The 26,070-nt window shown below is 51.9% G+C and overlaps 12 protein-coding genes across 12 annotated transcripts; 5 read left to right on the top strand and 7 right to left on the bottom strand.

Moving 5' to 3' along the window:
* Nucleotides 1-117: 117 nt before the first annotated feature.
* COCVIDRAFT_113349 (hypothetical protein) lies at nt 118-959 on the bottom strand (the record flags this gene model as incomplete). The annotated part of the gene is made up of 4 exons (XM_014695785.1): nt 118-273; nt 369-504; nt 631-828; nt 886-959. 4 exons carry the CDS (start codon nt 957-959, stop codon nt 118-120), a joined length of 564 nt encoding a protein of 187 aa, XP_014551271.1.
* Nucleotides 960-1,623: 664 nt separating this feature from the next.
* COCVIDRAFT_113341 (hypothetical protein) lies at nt 1,624-2,037 on the bottom strand (the record flags this gene model as incomplete). Its single annotated transcript, XM_014695784.1, has 2 exons — nt 1,624-1,756; nt 1,805-2,037. The coding sequence occupies 2 exons, from the start codon at nt 2,035-2,037 to the stop codon at nt 1,624-1,626; spliced, it is 366 nt and encodes a 121-aa protein (XP_014551270.1).
* A 749-nt stretch (nt 2,038-2,786) lies between these two features.
* COCVIDRAFT_20446 (hypothetical protein) lies at nt 2,787-5,294 on the top strand (the record flags this gene model as incomplete). Its single annotated transcript, XM_014695774.1, has 4 exons — nt 2,787-3,522; nt 3,581-4,206; nt 4,263-4,287; nt 4,336-5,294. The coding sequence occupies 4 exons, from the start codon at nt 2,787-2,789 to the stop codon at nt 5,292-5,294; spliced, it is 2,346 nt and encodes a 781-aa protein (XP_014551260.1).
* A 585-nt stretch (nt 5,295-5,879) lies between these two features.
* On the top strand, nt 5,880-8,174 carry COCVIDRAFT_20445 (hypothetical protein; the record flags this gene model as incomplete). The annotated part of the gene is made up of 1 exon (XM_014695773.1): nt 5,880-8,174. The coding sequence occupies one exon, from the start codon at nt 5,880-5,882 to the stop codon at nt 8,172-8,174; it is 2,295 nt and encodes a 764-aa protein (XP_014551259.1).
* A 2,409-nt stretch (nt 8,175-10,583) lies between these two features.
* COCVIDRAFT_20443 (hypothetical protein) lies at nt 10,584-12,353 on the bottom strand (the record flags this gene model as incomplete). Its single annotated transcript, XM_014695772.1, has 1 exon — nt 10,584-12,353. The coding sequence occupies one exon, from the start codon at nt 12,351-12,353 to the stop codon at nt 10,584-10,586; it is 1,770 nt and encodes a 589-aa protein (XP_014551258.1).
* A 90-nt stretch (nt 12,354-12,443) lies between these two features.
* COCVIDRAFT_113360 (hypothetical protein) lies at nt 12,444-12,641 on the bottom strand (the record flags this gene model as incomplete). Its single annotated transcript, XM_014695783.1, has 1 exon — nt 12,444-12,641. The coding sequence occupies one exon, from the start codon at nt 12,639-12,641 to the stop codon at nt 12,444-12,446; it is 198 nt and encodes a 65-aa protein (XP_014551269.1).
* Nucleotides 12,642-12,823: 182 nt separating this feature from the next.
* On the bottom strand, nt 12,824-13,783 carry COCVIDRAFT_31154 (hypothetical protein; the record flags this gene model as incomplete). Its single annotated transcript, XM_014695782.1, has 1 exon — nt 12,824-13,783. The coding sequence occupies one exon, from the start codon at nt 13,781-13,783 to the stop codon at nt 12,824-12,826; it is 960 nt and encodes a 319-aa protein (XP_014551268.1).
* Nucleotides 13,784-14,666: 883 nt separating this feature from the next.
* On the top strand, nt 14,667-17,040 carry COCVIDRAFT_31153 (hypothetical protein; the record flags this gene model as incomplete). The annotated part of the gene is made up of 3 exons (XM_014695781.1): nt 14,667-14,691; nt 14,768-14,909; nt 15,093-17,040. 3 exons carry the CDS (start codon nt 14,667-14,669, stop codon nt 17,038-17,040), a joined length of 2,115 nt encoding a protein of 704 aa, XP_014551267.1.
* A 299-nt stretch (nt 17,041-17,339) lies between these two features.
* COCVIDRAFT_113383 (hypothetical protein) lies at nt 17,340-17,781 on the bottom strand (the record flags this gene model as incomplete). Its single annotated transcript, XM_014695780.1, has 3 exons — nt 17,340-17,420; nt 17,471-17,614; nt 17,677-17,781. The coding sequence occupies 3 exons, from the start codon at nt 17,779-17,781 to the stop codon at nt 17,340-17,342; spliced, it is 330 nt and encodes a 109-aa protein (XP_014551266.1).
* A 601-nt stretch (nt 17,782-18,382) lies between these two features.
* Nucleotides 18,383-19,461, top strand: COCVIDRAFT_31151 (hypothetical protein; the record flags this gene model as incomplete). Its single annotated transcript, XM_014695779.1, has 3 exons — nt 18,383-18,729; nt 18,794-19,253; nt 19,309-19,461. 3 exons carry the CDS (start codon nt 18,383-18,385, stop codon nt 19,459-19,461), a joined length of 960 nt encoding a protein of 319 aa, XP_014551265.1.
* A 216-nt stretch (nt 19,462-19,677) lies between these two features.
* On the bottom strand, nt 19,678-20,403 carry COCVIDRAFT_42394 (hypothetical protein; the record flags this gene model as incomplete). Its single annotated transcript, XM_014695778.1, has 1 exon — nt 19,678-20,403. One exon carries the CDS (start codon nt 20,401-20,403, stop codon nt 19,678-19,680), a length of 726 nt encoding a protein of 241 aa, XP_014551264.1.
* Nucleotides 20,404-21,434: 1,031 nt separating this feature from the next.
* On the top strand, nt 21,435-25,501 carry COCVIDRAFT_42393 (hypothetical protein; the record flags this gene model as incomplete). The annotated part of the gene is made up of 5 exons (XM_014695777.1): nt 21,435-22,590; nt 23,513-23,862; nt 23,959-24,621; nt 24,675-24,781; nt 24,907-25,501. The coding sequence occupies 5 exons, from the start codon at nt 21,435-21,437 to the stop codon at nt 25,499-25,501; spliced, it is 2,871 nt and encodes a 956-aa protein (XP_014551263.1).
* Nucleotides 25,502-26,070: the final 569 nt, after the last annotated feature.

The raw sequence follows: 26,070 nt of genomic DNA, 5'->3' as shown, positions 1-26,070 counted from the left end.
TCACTGGATTTAATTCAAGCTATCTACTCCATACCACATATCCCATCATCCCTTCCTTTCCTTGCCTATCTTCTTTCCTCCCATTCTCCCATAGACCCTCGATGATGTAACCCAAACTCAGCCCTCAAACAACCCCCACTCTTTAATCGCAAAACTCTCCAGCACCTTCTCCTTGATCCCCTTGGCCTCGGTCATAAGCTGCGTTTCGCTGCTTGGTGAAGCCGCAGGCGTGTATTCGCCTGGGTAGTGGGGAGAGTTTATTGTTATCATGATCTTTTTTTTGTACCCTTGACGTTAGTCGATTTCAAAAGAGAAGAAAGGGATAGAAGGGAGGAAGGAAGGAAGAAGAGAAAAGGGAGGATGCTTACGTCTGTACCTTGATCCTTGAGTCGCACAAGGATAAGCTGGATAAATGTGTATTCTGGTGTTTTGCGGGCTGGTGCTCCTGCGGGGGCAGGAGGGGGAGTTTGGATGAAGGTCAAGGTTAGGATTGGGGTTTGTGGTCTTTGTTTTTTTTTTCTTGTTAGCCATTTCACTTTATTTCGCCCATGACTTCTTGCGCTTCCATTGCGTGTTGAAATATAGAAAGAATTAAAAAAGAAAAACCAGTAAATAGGAAAAAAAACGTACAAATTCTTCATCTCACTCTTGGCCTGCGCAACCATCGTCGTAGCATCCCCTGTGCCATCGATCAGATCGGCGAAGTGATACTGCAGGGCTTCCTCGTCGGATGGTTTGTCGACGTACTCGAGAATTTCGAGGACGATGCTGGTGTAGCCTGTGTTGTGGAGGTAAACTTCTTGGTGTGAGGGGATTTGGCGGATTAGGCTTAGAAACTGTTAGTATGAGGGGGTTTATGAGAGGGGAGGGTAAGGAGGAGTTTACGAGGCGTCGGAGTAGTCGGAGGGTAGGTCGACGGTTATTGCGCCGCCGTAGAGGGGGGTGGATTTGAAGTCCATGGTTGTGGGTGGTTTTTTTGATGACTCTTCTCTTTCTGATTTTTTTTCTATAGGGCGGGATTCTGTAATAAAACGAGACAAATTCGTAATACTTCAACCGTAGAGATCTGGGGTTGTATGTTGTGGATATGGGTTGTGATGACTAGCTTTTTATGTCACGGGTTTGGTGTTGGTTGGTGATGGTGGGAGCACAAGGCTGTTTTAGGTAACTAACCAGGCAGCTTTCAGGCACCACGCCAACATGAATGCCTACCTGCCTACAGTCGACGCAGCGACTGCCTGGCCGTGGCGTCTTCACTGACAATGGCTTGCCATTGAGTTGTACGCTTTCAGCTCAGATATGGTGGGACGAAAATCAGGGAAAATTTGGACATGTGACTTCGCGTTTCGCAGGAACAAAATTTAAACCAAACTTTCACGTGCACTAAGTAGCAGTGCAATTGTCGCAATTGCAAACACCAGTGCGAAACTTTGCGTGTTATTGAAACTTGGGGTATCGTGTAAACTTTTGACCCCCTCTATATTCCATTTCCCAATTTTGAACGCCATGCAATGCATTCCGTCTCCCTGGTATCGTGGCGTTTTAACGCTCGTAGACCACCACCACCGCCACCTGTGTCCTTCAACCTCGTCTGTTTCGACGGCGAGCTAGATATGAGTATGCTCAAGCGGATGCGACCTGATCGACCTCCATGGGCGCTGCTGGAGCGGTTGTGCGGGTTCCGTTGTTGGTGGTGAGGCCAATGGCCGCCTCTGCTTCTTTTTGCGAATATGGCTCTTCGCGCAATTGCTTGACCCTTGGACTTGTCAGCCTCGATGTCGGCATATTCAGCAAAGCGTCTCACCTCCGCTTATGCACCTTGCCCTTCTGATGCGCGCCGAGGTTGGCGTCGCTCTCAAAAAACTTTGCGCATTCCTTGCAGTAGTACTGGCCCAGGCCGGGCAGGTCCTCTATGGGCTTCTCATTCTTGAAGGCGGCGAGATGCTTTTCGTCGCGCAGGTCGGCGTGGATCTGATCGAGGTCGCGGGTATGGCGGCGAGTCTTTTTCTTCGAGTCCTGTCCGCGTATGGCTGGCATGGTGCGTGTGTGTGGTATAGTTGCTGTGTGCAGAGCAGTGCTTATCCGCGGCCGTCGGTTATCCGTTAGGGAATGGGTGTCGGCTATGGGCAGAGTTGGTAGTGTGGGGACTGGAGCGGCGCGGGGCCCGTGCGGGAGTCTGCAGGTCAGAAAGTCCTGTGGCGCTATGCCGGATGCGGGGCAGGCAAATGCTACAGTTGCGCCAAAAGCCAAATTTGCTGCGTGTGCAGGCCTGGGGGTGAAAGTGTTGGCCCGGAAATGTCGCGCTCCAGCATGGCTCTGTGCCGTCGTCGCATGTGGTGCCATGGCCAGACGCCAATCAGCGCCTCGAGAATTGGGCGCGGGGTCGCTTTGCCGGCGCCGGATATGACGTCTGAGTGAACGCCCTCCCTCTCCCGCACGCCTTGTCGCTGCAATTGTCGCCGTCGCCGTCGCCGTCGCCGTCGCCGCACACCAACGAGGGCCCAATAAATCACCAGGTCGCACACCAGACTAGACGCTCCAGGCTCCATAATTCCCTCCTCGTCCTCCACCATCCTTGCACGTGAAACGGCCCAGCGGGAAAGCAGCTGCCGTCCTGTTTTTGCTCTGGCGCCGAGGTATTCCGCACCCAGCTGGGGCTAAACGAGCCAATCACACTGCTCGTGATCGCTATTAGTTATCGCCCAACTTGCGCCAGCTTTCTGGCCTTCTTTTCCTCCGCTCCCTCCATCACTCTTCCCTCCACACCCTCCTCTGCAATCTTCACCATGCAGAAGTTCTCGAGGCTCGGCCGCATGGGCCAGAGCCTTGCTTCGCGCAGGCAATTGGCCACCGTCAGCGATGCTGCCCTCTCCCGCAAGGTCGAGATGACCAACTGGGAAAAGGGCCACTACATCAACTACCAGAAGATGAGCGAGAACCTGGGCATTGTCCGCTCTCGTCTCAACCGCCCTCTCACCTTTGCCGAGAAGATTCTCTACTCGCACTTGGACGACCCTCACGGTCAAGACATTGAGCGTGGTGTCAGCTACCTCAAGCTCCGTCCCGACCGTGTAGCTTGCCAGGATGCCACTGCTCAGATGGCCATCCTCCAGTTCATGTCGGCTGGAATGCCCTCCGTTGCTACCCCTACCACCGTCCACTGCGACCATCTCATCGAGGCCCAGGTCGGTGGTGAGCAGGATTTGGCCCGCGCCAACGAGATCAACAAGGAGGTCTACAACTTCTTGTCCACCTCTTGCGCAAAGTACAACATTGGTTTCTGGAAGCCCGGCTCTGGTATCATCCACCAGATTGTGCTCGAGAACTACGCTTTCCCTGGTGCTCTCCTCATCGGTACTGACTCTCACACTCCCAACGCTGGTGGTCTCGGTATGGCCGCTATTGGTGTTGGTGGTGCCGACGCTGTCGACGTCATGGCCGGTCTTCCCTGGGAACTCAAGGCTCCCAAGGTTATTGGTGTCAAGCTGACTGGCAAGCTTTCTGGCTGGACTGCTCCCAAGGGTACGTACTCGCCATTGTTTACTGCAAGTGGGGTAACACGCGCTAACGTCAACCACAGACATTATCCTCAAGGTCGCCGGTATCCTGACTGTCAAGGGTGGAACCGGTGCCATTGTCGAATACCACGGACCCGGTACCGAGAGCCTGTCGTGCACTGGTATGGCTACCATCTGTAACATGGGTGCCGAGATTGGTGCTACCACCTCGGTCTTCCCCTTCAACGACCGCATGTACGACTACCTCGCCGCTACCAAGCGTAGCCAAATTGGTGACTTTGCCCGCGACTACGCCAAGGAGCTCCGCGAGGATGAGGGTGCCGAATACGACCAGCTCATCGAGATCAACCTTTCCGAGCTTGAGCCTCACATCAACGGTCCCTTCACACCCGATCTAGCTACACCCATCAGCAAGTTCAAGGAGGCTGTCGAGGCCAACAAGTGGCCCGAAGAGCTCAAGGTCGGTCTCATTGGTTCTTGCACCAACTCTTCGTACGAAGACATGACCCGCGCTGCCTCCATCGCCGAGGACGCCATGTCCCACGGTCTCAAGGCCAAGTCTCTCTTCACTGTCACCCCTGGTTCCGAGCAGATTCGCGCTACCATTGAGCGCGATGGTCAGCTCAAGACCTTTGAGGAGTTTGGTGGTATGGTTCTCGCAAACGCTTGCGGTCCCTGCATTGGTCAGGTAAGTTACTCACGTTCATTTCCATTATACAGCAGCATGTACTAACCGTTACACAGTGGGACCGTAAGGACGTCAAGAAGGGTATGTACTACACACATCTTATGCTGCACATCTGCTAACCTGCCTTAGGCGAGGCCAACTCCATCATCTCTTCGTACAACCGTAACTTCACTGGCCGCAACGACGCCAACCCCGCCACCCACTCCTTCGTCACCTCTCCTGACCTCGTCGTCGCCATGACCATTGCTGGAACTTTGAAATTCAACCCTCTCACAGATTCCCTGAAGGGAGCTGACGGCAAGGAGTTCAAGCTCAAGGAGCCCACCGGTTTGGGTCTTCCCACCAGCGGTTACGACCCTGGCCGGGACACCTACCAGGCTCCTCCCGAGGACCGTGCTTCCGTCCAGGTTGCCGTGTCTCCCACCTCTGACCGTCTCCAGCTCCTTTCTCCCTTCTCTGCTTGGGACGGAAAGGACGCTAAGAACCTACCCATTCTCATCAAGTGCCAGGGCAAGACTACCACTGACCACATCTCCATGGCCGGTCCCTGGTTGAAGTACCGTGGACACTTGGACAACATCTCCAACAACATGTTGATTGGTGCCATCAACGCTGAGAACGGCGAGGCCAACAAGGTCAAGAACGCCCTCACCGGCGAGTACGGCGCGGTCCCCGATGTTGCCCGTGACTACAAGAAGAACGGCATCCCATGGGTTGTCATTGGTGACTGGAACTACGGCGAGGGTTCTTCCCGTGAGCACGCTGCCCTTGAGCCCAGGCACTTGGGTGGTGCCGCCATCATCACCCGTTCCTTCGCTCGTATCCACGAGACCAACTTGAAGAAGCAGGGTATGCTTCCTCTTACCTTCTCTGACCCTGCCGACTATGACAAGATTGGCCCCAACGACCGTGTTGACTTGGCCTCCACCGAGCTCGCCCCTGGCAAGCCCCTCACCATGACCGTTCACCCTGCCGATGGCAGCAAGCCTTTCGAGGTCAAGCTCTCCCACACCTTCAACGAGGGCCAGATTGAGTGGTTCAAGAACGGTAGCGCTCTTAACACCATGGCCAAGAACTCCCAGCAGTAAATGCTCAGATGAAAATCAGGACCACCACAAAATCACCACTGGGGATGCAAATACAGCAGGACGGAACGTCCCCCGAAAGCCTAGCGAGCGGGACAAAAGAAGTCCGCCTCTGAGGAAGATGGATAACCATGAGAGGGCTGAACGACTGTACGAATGGCCGCATTTGGAGCTTTCGTTGTCGGGTTACTAGGCTCAATGAGGATAGGTTTACTTGTACTTGTGACGGTTAGCATGCAATGTATGAATGATTTTTTGTTATTACAACAGGTGTATGCAATTGTGATTTTAAAGATGCAGAAGTATTTGAACATTTTTTGACTTTAGCAAATTTCTGTAACGTGGTCTGCTGAGTGTTGTCGTCTTTGAACATCCATTTCAGCCCTTTCCGGGCCTGTGCCGCAAATGGGGCCTGACGGTTGCGGCGTCCGTGTTCCCCGCTAGTCGCCGGGACAACGGGCAATGACAAACATTATCGACAAGAGTTCCAACAGCCGACCACCAATGCGACAACAACATTCTTGAGCCAATTGCAAACACAGCACTTTGGATATCTCTATCAACATTCGCCACCTGAATACCGCAAACATGGCACGCCTACGCAAACCTAGTCCAAATGAACCCACCATCTTTATGCCCCAAGCGGAGGCGAGCGCGACACGAATGAGTCCCCGGAAGGCTACCTTGAGGTACGCCTCTTTCGAGGAAGATGATAGCTCGATGCTCGTACCAAAAGCATCAAAGCGCGCATTGCGCGATGCCAGCCTATCGCAAGATATCGAAAATTCGTTTCACACAGCAAAATCAACCCTACCCAAAGACATACTGTCCCCGCGCAAGCAACGAGTCCTGCGACCAGTCGAGAGCAACAGTCGCCTGCTTCGAAAGCTGAGTGACGAGAGCTTAGCGAGTCCGGAAAGAAAGCAAAGAGAGCGCAGAGAGCGCAGTGGCACGATGGATACAGACTTAGAGAAGAGGAACCGACTACGGTATGCCACAAGCCTGGCAAGGAGCGTGGTGAACAAACAAGGACAGAAGAGCAGGATTGATGTTCTTGGAGAGGCAGAAGTCCAGCAAGCTGCTCGACGACCAGGGAGCAAGAGTCCCTTGAAGAAAGCAGAGGAGTTGGAAGCAGAAGCTGAAGAGGCAGAAGAAGAGGCCGAGACCAGCATTCTATGCGGCGAAGAGGATGTTGAAATGCAAGAAGAGGCTGCCGAACCAGTTATCGAAATCAGCGATGACGATGATGAAGACGAAGAACCCGTCATGACAGCTCAAACTAGGCGGCGACAACCCCAGACCCGACGGGTAGTCTCAGATAGTGAAGACGACGAAAGTGAAGCCAGCCCTCCACGGCTAGTCAATGAGTTTCGTTCGCCAACTTTCAAGATCCCAGACCTGAAACCAGTCACCGTACCTACCCAACAACCAGCTGATCTGGTCTCCATGCGGCCCCCAGATCGCAAAGGACACAGCACAATATCGAATTGGGCGCAGGACGTCATTGACATGACCGACTCACCTGAGGCCCCGGAGTCTTTCATTCTCCAACAGCCCACCCACGCACGGTCAAGTTCTTTCGCAGCATCATCACGTCCTACAAGCTCCGCCTCGAACGGGGCCTTTGCAATCCTTACCTACTCACCAACACCTACCAAAAAGCGTTCACCTTGCAAAGCCCCGCCTATTGAACGTCCAGGAACACCACCCCTGGCACCAGCGAGCCCTTCCAAGCTTGTCTCTCCATCCAAGAAGAAGCTCGCAATTCCCAAAGCTGCTGATATAGATGGAAGACCCAGTCTCGATGCATTTTGGAATCCTGCAGCAGTCAATGAATGGACTGATCATCACTCACAAGCCAAGGCAATTGTTTCGCCCAAGAAGCAGAAATGGCGCGAAGATATTGTGAAGATGATGGAGGGGGTTGCTCTGGATGACAGCAGTGACGAAAGCTATGAAAGCCCCATCGAAAGTCCTAAGAAGAAGCTTGCCAAACGTCGCACAGCCAAGCCAAAGACGCCCGACGTCGATGCACCGCCGACAGTGAAGCAAATCCGTGAACAGCGCAAGGCGTTTTCCGAGATGAAGCATAGCATTGCGGAAGCGTTCTTGGTAGAGCTCGACACCACCATTGCTTCAGGTCGCATCCAGGAACTATCGAAATCGACAGGTGGCATAAAATTAGTCTGGTCCAAGACACTCAAAACAACAGCCGGCCGAGCGAATTGGCGTAGAGAGCAGATTCGCGTCCGCACCGGCCCGCTATCGGCAGACACCCGCACTGAGATCCGACACCACTGCTCCATCGAGCTTGCAGAGAAGGTCATTGACGATGAAGAACGTCTCTACAACGTACTGGCGCATGAATTTTGCCATTTGACCACCTTTATGATTAGCGAAGTGCGCAACAATCCTCATGGAGCGGAGTTCAAGTCATGGGGCCGTAAGGCAACCGCCGCATTTGGGGCGAGCAAGGGCGTAGAAGTCACGACCAAGCACTCGTACCAGATTGAATACAAGTACGTCTGGGAGTGCATTGCGTGCGGCTATGAGTTCAAGCGCCACTCAAAGTCTGTAGACCCAACACGTCACTCATGCGGAAAGTGCAAGGGAAGGCTTGCGCAGACCAAACCCAAGCCTCGTGGTGCTGGTGCTGGTGCAGCAGCTGTAGGCCAAGACGGCAAGAGGGAGAAAAGCGAGTACCAGGTCTTTGTCAAGGCAAACTTTGCGAGGGTCAAAAAGGAGCTTGAGGCAGAGGGTAGGGATACGCAGATGGGCAAGGTCATGGAAGCGGTGGCCAAGGAGTACAGGGAGAGGAAGGGCACTAAAGCGAAGGAAGAGGTCTGTGAGCTGGAGGCTAAGCTTGATGAGTTGAAGATTTAGATGACGAGCTAACGAACTTTTTTGATTCTTGATGTTGAATGATTATTAATACAATACCCCTAGTGTGTTTTTGAAAGGGCAAAGCGTGCATTTCAATTTGGATGGAGAAACGGATAGTTATATGTATTCTTTTTTGTGCAAGAAGGAATTACAGCAAGGGTGCCATGTGGAATATGCAACCGTTGTTTTCCCCTGAAATGGAAGGAGAGAATACTACCTAGAAGAAGACCGTGCCTACGCCAAGGTGTCGTGCCCAAGTGATTTTGAAGGTTTGCTGACAATTGTAGAAGACGGGCAAACTGACTGCTTTGCTTCATCGTCTTCAGCTGTTGGACGTTGGGCTGAAGCGCTAATCAGGTGAGACAGGCTGGGGTAGCTTAGCGCTTTCACTAATGAGACCTCATCCTTCATTCCTCAGCCTTGCAGAGATTCTCACTCTCAAAGACACCTCTCCTTGCATCAACCACTATCATCTGTCCCTAGTGTTCGTTCGCATCACTTGCTACTTAGTGGCAAGGCTCTGTCAGGGTGTAATCCCTGGGGTTGATCATTGCCCAACTAACTGCTTTTGTGTCACGTGTGACGTTTACACATTCTTACCAAAGGGCGATCTCCCACTAACATCAACGCCTCCTGCGCATCACTAGCACGCCCAAGCGAGTTCACCTATAAGAGCCTCGTATCTCTTGCCTTGATCCTCAGAGCAAGGCTGCAACGCAAGAATCACCACCATGGCCCATAACCATCAACAACGCCCATCTGGCCCACCTCCTCCAGAACCATATGAAGGGCCTCCAGCTCTGCCATTAGAGTGCCCACCCGGCGACGACTACCCAGCTGAGTTGTTCAGCCTCCTGGAATCTGAAGAGACGATGAGAAAACATGGCTTCGTTATGGAGCCGCTTACAATGGCGGACCTTAAAGGAAAAGCCAGATGCAAAGACTGCAACCAGAGTACGTGCCAGAAACCTCACTTGCGTGTTACTGGAGGTATGCATTGACGCTGCTAATCGAATCCCAGCAATGTTCAATCTCACAAAGGATCTAAGAAGGCAGCAAAAATTACGGCGCGCCAACCCAATTCCGCCCCCACCAAAGAGGTCCTGGGACCCATTCCCCACAATCCTGATACCAAAGGGAAAAGGTAGATATGATTCAACAGAATGCGCAGTAGAGTGCAGCTACCACCCAGGGACCATGGAACGGGCTACAAGGGTAAAAGCATCATTGGCAAAGAGATGAAGCTCGTCACTAATCGCATCCAGTGCTTCACTTGTTGTGATGTCCCTGTATATGAAGCTAAGCCCTGCGTCCACAGTCATGTGCATGAATTACGCAACTATGCACCTGGAGAACTCCTCCGTGTACACCAATACCACTATACGCCGACATGCCATCCAGCAGGCCTGTCATTCCGCGCTGCTGTCGCTATTGACTGCGAAATGGGAACCGCCATCTCGGGAGATAGTGAACTCATTCGCCTGACCGCCATTGATTACCTGACTGGCGAAGTCCTCATCAACAACCTTGTTCAGCCTGACCAACATATGCTACACCTCAACACAAAGTTCTCTGGAGTCACATTTCTGCAGCTGAACGAAGCCAAGAGGAAAAAGACTTCTTTGAGGGGCAAGGCCGGCGCGAGAGAAGCACTATGGAGATTTGTCGGCCCACATACTGCGTTGGTCGGCCACGGTCTGAACAATGACCTAAGAGTGCTGAAATGGATCCATCCAACTGTGATTGACTCGTATATGGTTGAACACAGGATTGTGCAAGCAAAGAAAAAGGCCGATAAGGAGGCGGCGGAAGTAGCAGCCGCCGCCGCAGTAACTACAGAAACCTCAGCAGATGATCTAGCTGAGCAAATCCAAGACCTAGAACTATCTCCACAAATAGCATCTCAGCCAAAGCAGAAGAGAACCAAGGGAACCGGCGACTTGGCGCTCAAGACGTTGATGAAGAAGTATATCAACAGGGATATTCAGACGCAAGGCAACAAGGGACATGATAGCTTTGAGGATGCACTTGCGGCAAGAGATTTGGTGCACTGGATGGTTCTGAGGAGGCTTGCGGAGAAGGAGGCGTTGCCAGTGTGAGCGAAGCGGTGATTCTGACACTGGGGGTTTTCATGAAATTGCGTAATGGTTTCTAGGAATAGTTACATCGTACGAGGGGAATTGGTTGCCTGGTGGTATCACGGTCAACAAGTCCCACACACACACACACACACACGCTTTTCGCTATTTTGAAACAAAACTGTGTGCACATGATTACCTCCTCAACCCACGATGTCTTTCAAGCGAAGACAAAAGCAAACTCCACCACCCACATGGGATTGACCTAGCAATCACATTGGTCCGGATTTAAAATAATGTAGTCATCCATTAAGTAAAAGAAAATATACACTCATACACCCTCCCCCCGCCTCCTCCTCCTCACCTCCACCTCGTCCAACAACCCCCGATAATCTTCGGGCCCATACCCTTCCACCCACTCCCTAACCCCCCCTCCCTTCCTTCTCGCCACCAACCCCAAATCCGCGAGCAAAACATCAAAATAAGGCAAAGTATCAAACACCAGATCCGGCAACATGTACCCATAACTCATCGCGCCCCGATACACACCGTACTGAGTATTCCGATACACCTCTTTCAACACGCTGTCTTGCTCGGAGGGTGAGGGCGCGGATGCAAGTGTGCCGTCCAAGTAGGAAGTGATCCAGAGGGATTGGATGTAGGCGCAGGGAAAAGTGCCGAGGCAGTGGACGGCGCCTGCGAAGGCGATGGTGGGGTGGGCGAGGGAACGGGGCGGTGCGATGAAGCGGTAGAGACGGTATGGTTGCGTTTGTAGATTACGGGGTTGCGGTGTAGCACGCAGCAAGGGGTCGGGGTGGCCTGATCGATTTACGTTTCGTTGGGTTAGGTAGGGGAAGTCGGTGAAGAGAGTGGTTTCGGATGCGGTGATTAAGGGGTGGTCTGAGGGGGTGGGAGGGCATGGCAGGCCGAGATCGTGTTCGAGGGAGGTGGGGTTGAAACGGAAGGTGTGGGCTTTTTGCCAGCCTGTGGCGCAGACGAGGGCGTTGGCAGTAAGCGTGGTGCCGGATTTGAGGTGGATGGTGTTGGTGTCCTTTAGAGCAGCGACGTCGTCGAATACGATGTTGATTCTTCCGTTGCGGACGAGGTCGAAGAAGCTGGTGGGGTAGTTGTGAATGGATAATGCATTTCCGACTTCAAAGGCGCTTCTCCAGGGCCGCAGCTTCTTCGTCTCGGGATGGGCGTCGAGTTTATTGAGTGAAACTGCGTCTTCACTAAGTACATACCAGAACCCTGCTACGATCTTCCTGCCAAACCACGTCTTGTGCAAAAACCAGCGCAGCCAGCCTTCTACCCCCGTTGTCGTTGCCCACGGACAAGGCGACATGAAGCCGAAGAACCGCGTATGCACCAGTTTCTCCAACCACATTCCAAATGGCGTCACGTGGCTGGGTGTCATCCACACGGGGCCATTCCCACCTGGTCGGATCAAGAGCGTTGCTGAGGAAGAAGGCTGCGTCGCACACGCGTAGGCTACATCCCAAGCTGATTTCCCGGACCCCACAACCACAGTGTGCGTCTGCGGTCTCACGATTTCCGCAAAGTGAGCTGGGAAATCCCGAGTGTGCACGACAGGCGAGGAGAACGTCGGCGACATAGGGTATGTTGGGAGCAAGGGCTTGCTCGTATTTCCTGTTGCTACAATGACCTTCTGGGCTCGTATCACCGTCTCTTTCTTTTCGGCCGAGGCTGACGACACACAATGCAATATCCAACTCTTTTCTTCATCGCCCTGCTCTTGCTCGAGTACCTCGACGCTCGTATTCAGACGGATAAATTGGTTGATATCCGCCCACTCTGCAAACGCACAGAGGTACTCGTACATTTTAGGCGCATCAATATGCGCCCCTCGCTTCACGCCGAAGCGCTTTTGGTGCATGGGAAAATCAGGATGCTCGTACATGCCCCATAGATTGTTAGTTTTTAGGCCTGGGAAAACGCGCTCCGGGGCCCATGGTCCGCCAATGGAGGGCGCAGAGTCGAGGATGAGGAGTTTAGCTGAGGGATGCAAGCGATGGTAAGTATGCGCAGCTGTGAGGCCATTGATGCTTGCGCCGATGACGACCACGTCTACTTCTTCCATTGTTGTGTTGTGGGACAGTGAAGACGAAGATAGGCCAGACGTGGTGGGCTGGAGTCGTTTATGATAATTCCCATGCGAGCTCGAAACAATTTAGCCAATAAGTAAGGCTGATAATGGGGCCGTATTCATAGATCTGCCTGATTCTAACTCCAAGCATATGTGCCTGCATGATATGAGTGGGTAGGGTAGATTGGTGGCCTGATTACAAGATAGTAAGCGAGATGGATAGCCCAGTGGACGAGAAAAGACACTTCTTCCGGAGTAGCTAACACAGTGCAAGTTTTGCATGTACGTCCAAATCTATGAGACTAGCCCCAAAATTGTGCGACCTGTGATAAAATGACAAGTGGAATTTTCATCAATTGCGCTTTTCCCATTCGGTTTCGGGTATAAATGAATCATTAGAGCCCGCGGAGAAAACTGATCCCTCATTACTGGTAAGAAAACACCACATCAACTACCTGAATACATCACAACTTTGCTTTTACAGAGCCAACGCCAGCCTGGACTTGTACGGTGCCTGCTGCATTGGTGTCGACAGTGACCACAACGCCTTCTGTAGCGGTCTCACCTGGCTTCAGTAATATCTCTTGGCAGTCTTCGTTACCTACATCGTTCGCGAACTGTACAACTACAAAGTCGATTGGCCGGTCTCCAATGACTACCATAGGTGCATGCCATGTCCCGGCGCCATAAGTCACAGCTTGAGCTCCAGTCGCAACAAAGGCGCGGACATTCTTGAGATCTGGGAGGCCGGGTCCCTTGGGTCGCGCAGACGGATGCAGATGCGAAAAGTGGCTTTGCGCGGACGTCCCCTCGTCCGAGGGACTTGGTTTTCCTCGCCCGAATATGTCGAACACACTCCCATTTCCCTTCATAACTGGCGCAGGATATGGCGGGGCCCTGTCTGTCCGATACTTGGACGCGCTCGCAGGGAGGGTTGGTGCAACTATGACAAGGTACTGTGTGTGCTTGTCGTGTTGCGCCAAACCCATGGGTATAAACGTTTGTGTGGTAAAAGGGTGGCGCTCGAGGATAGAGACATCTAACAGCTGTTTGAGGCAGTCGTCATTTCTGTCCTCGTCCTCATCCAGGTCCAAGTCGCCCCAGGAGCTCGGCATGCTTATGCTCGGCTCGTGCGGGCGCAAGTTGCGCGGTGAGCAAACAAACATGTTCATGACGGCTCGAGCCGGCTTTTTGCTGGGCGCAAGGGTATACAGATTTGACATGTGGGTGACATCGAGGTACTTTGTCGCAGAGCCCTGATTGGCGGACACTGCTTCGGGCGCCTGTACGCGGTTTGAAATGGGTAGCTTTGCTGACGGCGATGTTGATGGATTCTCGATGACAGTACCAAACTGCGCAAAGGCTGTAGGAGTGAGCAGCTCTATCGGTATGCGAATGGACGGGGCAGGCATTGAGGGAGGCATCCTGACAGCGGGGCGCTCAAAGAGCGGCAGACAGCAGCAGCTGCGATGGGTCGGTGGAGTTGGGATGGAGATCGCGTGCGGGAGCTTGTCAAAGGGCGCTACTGAAGCGATAACGATAAGCCCAGGTCAGGTACCTTTGAGATTCTGCATGTGATAATTGACGGTGCAGACGCCACACTCACATGTTGCTTTTTGTTGTGGGTGTGAATCCGAGTGTCTGGTGATTTGCTGCTCGATCGATGTGGACATTTGTTAAGCAAGTTAATTCCATGCAGGAGCAGTGTGCTAGTATGGCAGTCTGGCCCACCCAGCTGTGAAGCTGAACGCAGATCATGGCACCTCGCTTCGTTTGCTGCAGACACGACGAAATGGAGTTTAGAGGCAAAATAGTCTTTTGCCTTCAATATCCTTATACTATTAAACGAGCGCAGATAGACTCGTATCCATCAATACCCTCAGCTTCAGGAGTGGCAAGGCGCAGCGAGGCTGATGTCACACAGCCAGGCAGGACCACCAACGGCCCGCATTTTCCCCGAGCACTAGCGCGCATGCCCACGGATTTCTTTCTCGACAGTCGTCCATCTCTCCAGCTACGCTCGTCACACGGTCACCCTTCAATTCTCTGGCGCGTGTTCCCTTTCTCCTTCTCGATCCACCCGTTGCCGCTGCGTGCGCCCAAAGTCTGCCCTTGGCCCCCAAGAGCCTCAGAAACTACGTCACCTTCTCAACCCCCATACCCACACCCGACGTGTTCCTGTCTTAGTCTTACCAACATCGCCAACACACCACACTCAGCTCAAGCCCTTGAGCCAGACTTCGCGACCACCAGCACCTTGCCCAACGCCCGCTTTTGGACGACTTCCTGTGACTTTGACTAGTTATCATGGCTGTTCCCACACAGTTGGCTTGTACGTAGCCCCAAAGAACAAAAGCAACACAGCAAGACTTTGTCTGTTGAAACACGCTAACACCTTTGGCTTACAGACCGTTCCGCCAAGGGCATCGGGCTCTTCAATGCTGCTCCAGTCTACGAGCCGCTTCCCGGATTCGTGCGCCCAGAAGGCAACCTTCGTTGCTGCGCCTACTCGCCAGACAGCAAGTATTTCGCATGGGCTACACCTGATCAGTAAGCGCCACAAGACATCATATGCATCGCAGACGAGCACACTAGAATTGAGGATTGAAGATGACATGATGGAAAAGCAATTGATGAGTCTCTCGAGACGCCAACAATTCGTCATCCTTCAAATCCACATCTGTGCGCTTGTGTGCGGCTATCTAGACTGCACAGATAGACTAACCTTCATAGGGTCTCTGTAATTGACGCTTCCGTCGGCCATATTGTTACCACACTCCCCACACCGAACGTCTACGAGCTCGGTTTCTCTCCACTGGGCACCTACCTTATAACATGGCAGCGGCCCTCCAAGGACGGGGACGGAAATGCGACAAAGAACCTCCGGGTCTGGAAGACGCTCTCCGACGAAGCCGAAGATGACGGATCGCGGGCAGTGATTGGCGAATACGTTCAGAAGAACCAGAATGGCTGGAACCTGCAATACACATCCGACGAAAAGTTCTGCGCCCGCGTTGTGACAAACGAGGTGCAGTTCTTCCAATCGAGTGATCTGCGTAACCCCTGGAACAAGCTCCGTGTAGAGGGAGTAACGGAAATGGCCCTGTCGCCCGGTAAGAACCATTCAGTTGCAGTTTTTGTGCCGGAGCGCAAGGGCATGCCCGCTGCCGTCAAGGTGTTTGCGGTACCTCAATTCAGCCAACCTGTATCGCAAAAGACCTTCTTCAAGGGTGACAAGGTTCAGCTCAAGTGGAACGACCTTGGTACCAGCCTGATTGTGCTAGCCCAGACTGAGGTTGACAAGACCAACAAGAGCTACTACGGAGAGACGAACATGTATATTCTTAGCGCCAACGGCACGTTCGATTCGCGCATCCAGTTGGATAAAGAGGGACCTATTCATGATGTCTCGTGGTCGCCCAACTCGAAAGAGTTTGGTGTTACCTACGGCTACATGCCTGCAAAGACGACCATTTTCAACCAGCGGGCAGTCCCCCAGCACAGCTTTGATTTGGGCCCACGCAACACTATTCTGTTCAGCCCCCACGGTCGTTTTGTCATTGTCGCTGGTTTCGGCAATCTTGCTGGAGACATGGATATTTATGATTTGGAGAAGAATTTCGCCAAGGTGTGCCACGTCAAGACATCCAACTGCACATACTGCGAGTGGAGTCCGGACGGCCAGCATATCCTCACTGCAACGACTAGCCCGCGTCTGCGAGTTGACAATGGCATTCGTATCTACCATGTCAGCGGCGGCCTCATGTACAATGAGGACATGACGGAGCTGTATCATGTTGTTTGGCGACCCCAGCCGACGTCGATGTACCCGCTGGCGGACCCCCTGACTGCTGTCCCAACGCCGCACTCGTCAGCGCTGGCGTACCTCAGCACTCAAAAGACACCTTCGAAGCCTGCTGGTGCCTACCGTCCTCCTGGCGCGCGTGGAACAGCTACTCCATTGCACTTCAAGCGTGAGGACGAGGGAGGTGCAGCCTTCCACAACACTGGCGTTTCGTCGACAAACGTTGGGTTTGCCAATGGATTCGGCAAGCCACGTCGTCGTGAGGTGCCTGGTGCAGACACCGCCGAGTCTCTTCCTCCCGGTGCTGCCCCTGGTGGTGGTGTCAGTCTTACCGGTGCTCAGGATGGTGACGGAGAGCTTTCCAAGGCCGCTTTGAAGAACAAGAAGAAGCGCGAAGCTAAAAAGGCGCGTGAAGCTGCTGACAAGGCTGCTGGTCTGGGTGTAGACGGTGCCAATGGTTCTAATGGAGCCACTGACGGTCGTAGCCCAGAGCGTCGCCAACGCAGCCGCAGCAAGAGCGGATATGAGCAACACGGAAGGAGCGCTAGCCAAGCCCGCAATTATGGCAACAGCCCCAACCGTCAGGCCAGGCAAGAGGGTAATCGCCGACAGAACCCCGGTCAACAGGGTGCTGGCCATGCTCCTCCAATCAAGACGGAAGGCCATGCTCCTCCGCCCGACCTCACTGTCACTAGCCCCGGAGACGGCGGCCCTCAGGACAAGAAGATTCGTGGCTTGCTCAAGAAGATGCGTGCCATTGAAGAGCTGAAGATGAGGCAAGCAGGCGGAGAGAAGCTTGAGGACACTCAGATCAAGAAGATTAGTACCGAGGTTCAGATCAAGAAGGAGCTGGATGCTCTTGGCTATTCTGGTTAGAGGGGAGGTGGAGTACAACATGTAGGGGGAGAGCAGTGCAAGGGGGGGAAGTGGTTGAGCAGAGGGGACGATGGGGAGGTTAGTAGGCATGACGTGCGATGATAGAAAATGACGAAAGTGTGCTGTTTTTGAATTTGTTTTCCCAAGACGAGACTGGTTGTGACGCAAAAAGTATGCAAGTCTTTGTGAAGTGGATTTGATTTATGCTATCATCATAATTTCGTAGTCATTCATGAATTTGAGATTACGGGTAAATGGAGACTCGCAGTCATAGCGTTGAGTGGCAGACATGTAGGACTCTAGTGCGAGGTATGTCCACCCTGGGCTCCCAACTCGGAAGCAAGCTCGCTGCCCTTCTTGAAGGTTCCATCGGGGTTGCGCTACGAGGCAGTCAGTCAAGAAGTCCTGCCGCGATTCTCTGCTAACTTACACCAGAGTCCTTGTGAGCGTGGGAACCAGTGTCATCCGAGCCATGAGAGGCATGGCCGCCTTGTGCACCCAACTCCTTGGCAACCTCAGAGCCCTTTGTGAAGGTGCCGTCGGGGTTGCGGTCAGGGTGGTCGTTGGAGGAGGACTGGAGGAGCAGTTAGTGAAGGGAACATCAACGACCGACAAGGATCAAAGTGATTGTCATACGTCGTGGTGGTTGGAGCCGTGAGAGGCATGACCGCCCTTGGCAGCAATCTCCCTAAGCTCGTCCTTGGGCAGGTTGGCGAAGTTTCCGGGGTTGGAAGAGGCCATTTTTGAAGATATTGTGAAGTTGTTGTTGAAGTTTGAGTCTGAACTAACGGGTGGGAATGGTGTGAGAAGTGAGAGAGACGGATGAGAGAAGCAGGTGATATATAGACACTGGTACTCGTTTGTTCCTGTTGCTTTTGATGCTTCAAACGCCCGTCTGATTGCTTTCCCCACACAGCATCACGTCACAATTGCGGGTAGCAGGTTTGTAGGCACAGGTGAGAGGGCCCAAAGCGGGAGCCCTCCCCACCATTGGCTATTCCGGCACTAGCATATACTTGCCCAGAAACAGGCTCTCCATCTGCTTGCAGCCGTGGCTTGATGGCAGCCTGGCGTAGACTTGACGCCTGTTCCCATCCTATGGTGGTGAGCTGAGCTGTGATGTCATGGTTCTCTGCACGGCGACGCGTCTCGCGCACTCACGTGCCCACGTGTCTCGCGACGACCAATCAGAGCCGCAGTCGAGTCTTCGACGTCACCCAGGGTTACGCGACTGCCTATCTGCGGCTGGGGAGTGAATTGATTGGGATGCTTACATGCCAATCTACGCCCCTTTACTCTCGTGATACATTACACATAGCCCACATCAAGTCATACACCAGCAATGAGTCTCAAACGCAAAGCCGCCGCTGCAGCTACCGACGCGTCCAAGAAGACCAAGCAGAACGGCAGCATTACTGCCTTCTTCGGCCCACCCAAAACCGACCCCAATGCACCCCCCAAGCAGACGGCTGCAGCTGCAAAGTTTGACAAAGATGCCTGGGTTGCCAAACTCACCGATGAGCAGAAGGACCTTCTGCAGCTTGAGCTCGATACCATGCACGAGAGCTGGCTCCCGCATCTGAAGGATGTGCTTGTAACGCCCCAGTTTCTGCAACTGAAACGTTTCCTCAAGCAGGAGCTGGCGAGCGGCAAGACGGTCTATCCCCCAATGAAAGACGTTTACTCATGGTGCGTCTACCAATCCTTCGATAACCCCAGTTTTCAAACTCCACATACTGACAGGCAAGTATAGGTCGCGACACACACCGCTTAACACAGTCAAGGTTGTCATCACAGGCCAGGATCCTTATCACGGCCCCAACCAAGCCCACGGCCTCTGCTTCTCCATCCGTCCACCGAACCCCGCCCCACCCTCGCTCCAGAACATCTACAAAGCCCTTAAGAAGGAATACCCAGACTACCAGCCACCGCCAAACAAGGGTGGACTGCTGATTCCTTGGGCCGAGCGGGGCGTGTTGCTCATCAATACCTGCTTGACTGTTCGCAGAGGCGAAGCAAACTCGCATTCTGGCAAAGGCTGGGAATTGCTCATGCAAAAAGTGATTGACACCGTGGCAAAGGTGCGAACCAACGGTGTCGTCTTCTTGGCCTGGGGCACTCCAGCCCAACAGAGGACAAAGGGCATCCCAGTGGATAAGCATCTTGTTCTCAAGAGTGTACACCCCAGCCCGCTAAGTGCAGCGAGAGGATTCGTAAGTTTTGTACCTAGTGATACCATGGGATGATGATTGTGCTGACAACAAGTAGTTTGACTGTGGGCATTTCACTAAATGCAATGAATGGCTTATTCAGAGATATGGAAAAGACGGGGGCATTGACTGGGACCTCAATCCTAAACCTGAAAAGGAAAAGGCAAAGGAAGAGGAGAAAGAAGATGAGAAGGAAAAAGAAAAAGAATAGAATTGGACATTTGACTCACAATTGGGATGGGAACCCAAAAATGCTGTGTCCTTGGATATACGGCCTTTTCTTTTGGTAGCGTACAGTTTGGCGTTAGAACAAAATGTCTCTTGAAAGCGTATGCAAGCGTCATTTGAATTTCGGTGTAAAATTTGATCGGTACGGCTCGATGAAAGCAAACAACGAAGTCTCGTTGCATCTTTCCCTTCAACATCCTTACTTCTTCAATTCCCCTTCCCGCCTCGCAACCCAAAACAGTCCCCTCTCCACCATGCCACTAAACCACTCGTCCTCATACGCCTCATCAAAATGCCCCAACGCCGTAAAAAACACTCTTCCCCCCTCAAACTCTTGACACCACACCAACGGATGATCCTCCCCATGCATCCCTCCTGAAAATGTCTTCGTATCCCCCCTCAGCAAAACCTCCAACCCCGCATTCTCCCTCGGATGCTCATGAAAATTATACCACTCATCTTTCCACCCTTGCCTACCCCCACACCCACTCAATATAAAATGCTCCTCCACCTCCGCTGAATCCAAAACCAGCGATCCAACTTCTGGATCCGGATGCGAAAGAAACTTCGCACCAATCATCTTTCCCCACCAGGCATCCTCGGGCATCCCCGCTGCCGCACCGTGGATAGCTACCACGCCGCCACCGCGCTGCAGCCAGTCTCTGAACGCGGAGAGTTGGTCGGCAGAAAGCAGGGCGGGACCGAGGGTTTGCAGGAGGATGATGGCGCGGTAAGGGCGGAGCGCTGAGGGGGTGAAGATGGATGAGTCTTCGGTTGTGGTTACGGAGAGGGATGCGTGGTACGAGGCGAGGCGCTGGAAGAGAGCCAGGCCTGAGGGGATGGAGGTGTGGCGGTAGGAGGTTGTTTTTGTGAAGATGAGGATGGGGAAGGGGGGTGGGGTTGGGGTTGGGGTTGGGGTTGTCATTTTGAGCAGTCAGGGATGGGAAGAAGCATAGTGGACGGAGTTGTTTTGGGAGATATGTATGTGGATATGGATGTTATTATTATTATTATTATTAGGCTGAACGGCTTTTGGGAGAGGTTTTTATATCTGACGTCATCTATACCCGCGGAGGCATTTGTGTAGTGATTATGGGACGTGATACTAGGTGTTGAATTGTATGAATATCTTTGCTGTTGCAAGCCAAAGTTGCGTTGGCTTGTGGTTTTGAGGTTGTATGATGAGGGATTAGACTTGAGTGAATGTCGCGTGTGGATTGGAGAGATCATAAGGGTTATTGGGATATTGAGCATGCTGCATATGAATTCACGTGTGAATTTGGAATTGGATTCAGAAGAAAAATATTTTTAGTAGGTACTTGGTTATAGACTGAGAATGGAGAGTAATCAATTTGCCAACAGAAAAACAGGAATTATTAGAGTGTAGATGCTATTATCTGGTTGAGATGAGATGGAGGGGAGAGCACATGGCCCAGACGCACTCGACATCGTCTTCAACCATCGTCAGAAGAATTTAATTTTATCATACTCTTGGGAGCCCTAAGTATATGCACAGCCACTAACTGCCGAGCACAGACATACAGTCATCAATACAGTGGGTGACCCTCGGTGCTAGGTCAAAATGCTAGGTACTAAATTAAGATCGACCCCTGTTAAAACATAGCCGAAATTGAAGATTAGCTGCCTCTACCACAACTTAAGTATGTGAGAAAAAATAGGCTCCATATGTCGGAGGTTTAGCGTTTTATTACAATACAACAAGGAAGAACTGTGTAATTCTAGGCTGCCGGCGTATAACTATTTTAGTGGGGATGGTTTTGATCCGGATATTTTGGTCCGCAGAGAGGAGAAGTGGTGATTCACGCTAGTGCACCGACTCGTCGAACTATACTCTATCAGACCGATAACGTCACCACTCTGCATGGAATAACTCTCCGCGCCGCCATTGTACTAAGCACTGTGTAGAGCATTGCGAAACCCAAAGGCCATCAAAGAATGACTTCACGACTCCTTCAAGTTCCACGAGAGATTCGAGACCTCATTTATGAATATGTACTGGTGCGCGACATCATACTCATCGAACGAGCCGCGGCCACCGTTCCTGAAATCACGGCAAAGCAATGCCCCGAATTCTATAGACAACTTAGGCAGTCATATCCCTTGACACACATACGTTCCCACCGCCGAGTTTGGGCAATACCACGATTTGATATTGGTCTACCATCCTTCAAAGATGATCCCGAACTCCCTCCAAGCCATGTTCAGATGACATATCAAATCACACGCCAATCCAGTCTCCCATTTGGTGAACAAATCGGCATCCATCTGCTGCAAACCTGCCAGCAAATTTATCACGAAGCCCGAGATATCTTCTACGCCAAAAATGTATTCGGTTTCAAGACAGTAGAGGGTATCCCAACGGCATTTGCGTTCCTGTGCGATCGGCCCGCCAAGTCGCTCAATCTCATCTCATCCATGCAAATCACCTTGGGAGAGGGGACAAATTTAAGAGGCACGACTGAAGCCCATTATCCCATAGTCGCCAGATCCACAGACTCGGTTGTACTGCGGTATGCTTACAACGACTTTACCAATCTCTGTACCTTGCTCTCGAGCCCACGCATGCAGTTGAGGAAACTTACCCTTGTTATCGACAGTTTACATCAGTTCTATAGGCCAGTGTTCCCATCCCCTACAGATTGTATCAAGTGGGAGGCGCAACGGACGACTGCTTCGCGCCCATGGGTGGCTCCCTGGGTCCAACCGCTGTTCAAAGTGGAGAACCTCGAGTGCTTGGAAATATATTGGAGTCTCGATCGGCCGGAAATCTGCAGGATGGCAGACACAATGTCTCTCATGAGACAGCAAATGCTCGCACCAAAAGGCTTCCGGCGACACGGTCGGTCCGACTCCTTCTGCATGCCAAGATTTGACTTTAGGATCAATTATCAGGTCATCACGCAGGAAAGAACGTCCATCTATTGCGAGCTGTCCCGAAACGACCTGCTTCATAGTGATGACAGCAAACACGACGACGACGGCGACAACAACCACAAAAACAACAAATACAGCGGAAAGCTGCAATCAAGCGAGGAAAAGTTGACTAGGGCATGGCGGCAACAAATCCGACGTATTTTTGAGATTTCCGGTTGTCTATAGGGCTACTGTGATTGGGCGGGTACTATTTCGGTTATCGGCATGTTTTGTTTGTGGAGCCGCTGACTTCAAACAATACCCAGGAGCTTTTTCGGCTATCTTTATCCCTCACTTATTGGAGAAAATACATAGTAGTATGCAACACAATGTACGTGCTCAACGGAAGTTAAACCACTTGTCAAAGAGAGAATCCTTCTTGTTACTTGTAACACTTACTAGCTTAAACGAAAACAGCTAAACTATACTAATAATTAAACTATCCTATCTCTAGTTAGCTGAATACAAAATCTTGGCCTTCCGTCGCAGTTCGAGAACGGAGAACGGACAATCGCCATGATAACGAGATCGGATGCATTAAGTCGGATTCGGAGCCACGTAGCGCCACCCCCTCATAAAAAACAGCTTGATTCTCACTCTTCTAGCCACGCTATTCCCCTTTTGGGTACAAATACACTGCTAAGAGTGGGTTACCGAGGCCCGAAGCGTATCAAGTTTTTTGATGTGGGGTTGTCGCGGTTTCTCTCTACTGTGTGATCCCTGGTGCTTGGTGTGGGTCACTGATAGCCACAGGGAGTCCTGAGACATGCCAGAAATATCTCGTGACTGTCGTATGTAATATAGGACGAGTAAGGGGGGACGAGTAAGTCCGATGCTTGAGTGGGCCCGTTCACTACAACGAAATTCTTGCATATGCCGCTGTATGCCCACCCAACAGCGACCACCTAGCAGCTACCGCCTTTCACCTGGACCGAGCTGAAGGCACAAGTCGTGCTGTATCTGGCTATATCCTTCCAAGACCTGAGAGCCTCGCCTACTCTGTCTCTCATCACTCTGCAGCCTCACAACTCCATAACCGGATGAAATCAATCCGGTGAAGACCATCTCATCCGTCTTATCACTGCCCAAGCCGTGGCTAGGTTTCCATCATCTTTACCCACCATCTCAGTTCCTCTCCATCATGGTGACCATGTCATCTACTTTCAGCGCTCTTGGCGACCTTCTGCAGAGCAAACCAGTCATTGTTTACCTCGCACTGATCACACACTATCTTCTTCATATCTTTGACTTCACCATCGCATTCTACTTGGTCTTACGCGGGTGGGCTCTAGCCTTTGCGGGTTTAGCAGCTATCATATACACGACTGGTCAGCATGCCGGGAGTATAGCAGCCACAGTGCAGATCACAGCCACGGTAGCATCAGTATACTTTAGCGTTCTGACTGCTAGCATCTTGATTTATCGTGGATTCTTCCATCGTCTTCGAAAGGTATGTCTGCACGCAATAGTTGAATGTTTCTTTTTCTTTTTCGTTTAACATCGTCTTTCCACTCTGGTTCTCGGTCTTGGCACTGAGAGGCCCTAGTTCCCAGGTCCTTTTGGAGCACGGCTCTCCAAGGCATATGGAGTCTATACCGGCGTCTTCCGTACTGGAGCCCGATATTTTGAGTGGCAGGAGGAACTCTACCAAAAGTATAAGTCAGACGTGATTCGGACTGGTCCAAGAGAGGTCACAGTCTACTCGGCTGATGCCGTTCCACTCATTCATGGTCCCATGTCCAAATGCGTCAAGGCTGAATCCTTCTATGGAATCAGTAGGGAAGCCTCTGGGGATTCGCTGCAGACAACACAGGACAAGATGGAGCACCGTCAGCGGCGCAAGATCTGGGATCACGCCTTCAACGCAAAGGCTTTGCGCGACTACGAGCCTCGCCTCAATCGACATGCTCTTACTCTGATATCAAGACTTAAAGAGGAATCGTCAAAAGGCCCAGTAAGAATCACCAATTGGCTCAACTTTTACAGCTTCGATGTCATGGGCGACGTGGGATTTAATCGCAGCTTTGGTATGCTTGAAAAGGGTAAAGAAGATGAGATTATCAAGTTACTTCATGATAGCATGGTGCCGCTCAGCGTGGGTAGCCATATCCCTTGGGCGTTGGTACTTGCATTGAGAACTAGCACTGGTGCTAAGCCACTAGTTGACCACTTAGAGTGGAGTCGCAAGGTACTCGAGGAGCGCATCAAGGTAAGGAGACAAACATTTTCCCCAGTGGTTTGAAGGTGTCTAACAAAGGCTAGACTACACCAAAAGAGAAAGACGTTTTCGCATCACTGCTGAAGGAAGGTGACGATCAAGTCACACGTGACATGATCACTGATTCTCGGCTTTTGATCGTAGCCGGCAGGTATGTGGTGGCCCAAATCCCAATCTCCCAACAAGACGTCAAAAAGACTTGCTGCATACATGCACAATTACATTGTGTTCGGTTGGGAAAATAACTCCGGGTATCGGTACTGACATTCATGACAGCGACACAACAGCGGCAACACTGTCCTTCCTCGTCTGTGAACTCTGTTCCAAGCAAGACATTCAAGCCAAACTTCGCGAAGAGATTGATGCCATCAACCCCGGAAAAGCTCATCTCGACGTCAATGATCTTCCAGAATGCGAATATCTCAACGGTGTCATCCAGGAAACTCTACGACTTCACCCGGCGGTCCCCTCTGGCCTTTTGCGCGAAACACCCCGCGAGGGACTTACTCTCCCCGATGGAACTTACATTCCCGGAAAAGTCATCGTACAGGTACCAACCTACACCATCCAACGCGACCCACGCTACTGGGAGAAGCCTCTCGACTTTATGCCGGAACGCTGGTTCTCCGAAAGCCCCACCTCGGTCATGGACAAGCGCACGTTTCTCCCCTTCAGCACCGGGCCCTACAACTGCATCGGACAGAAGCTGGCTATGATAGAAATGCGCTCCGTCGTCGCGAACCTGGTGCGATCGTTTGAGTTTGCGTTTGCAGACGGCGAAGATGGAAGCGCGGTTAGAAAGAAGACCCGCGACTGCTTCACTGTGACTGTCGGTAAGCTGGATGTTAAGCTTACGCCTAGGCATACGTGATGAGAGGTGTAGCCAAGTCTACTACTACTACCTACTACTCTCCAAATCAGCGGTAGACTGTTCAAGCAACACAAATCTGCAGTACTCTTCTCGATCGGGGGGTTTTTTTTCCTTTGTCTTTGATTTAGTTTATGGGCCAAAATCCATAGCACATCCGCAGGAAAACATGTACTTTCAACTTTACTCTCCTCAGGCATAGATTTACATAGTCAGTGTCCAGACACTTTAGTTCTCGCAGGGGCTGGCGAACGTTCAATCTATATACAATCTACACACTCTAAATTTATCCCTCTTATACTATCTTGGCGCATTATAGGTGATGGCAAAGAATAAGAGAAAGAAACGGGAAGTTTCTTCAAAACGTTGCATCCGCACTTACCTTTTTGTCTTGCCTATATACATCGTAATCGAAGACTCCCCCATCCTCAATAAGACATGAACATGGCCTTTTAATCTATGAACTTTCACTCCTTTTGCATGTGACGAGTGTAGTAATACCCAATGATCAAGGACTTCGTCATACGGTGTCGGTCTACGCTGTTGATTTAAAGACGGTATTGGAGGCGGGG

This window comes from Bipolaris victoriae (assembly GCF_000527765.1).
Source record: "Bipolaris victoriae FI3 unplaced genomic scaffold scaffold_146, whole genome shotgun sequence".
Taxonomy (NCBI): Eukaryota; Fungi; Ascomycota; class Dothideomycetes; order Pleosporales; family Pleosporaceae; genus Bipolaris; species Bipolaris victoriae.
Note: the sequence above shows the minus strand (reverse complement) of the source record. Positions and strands in the feature narration are given on the sequence as shown.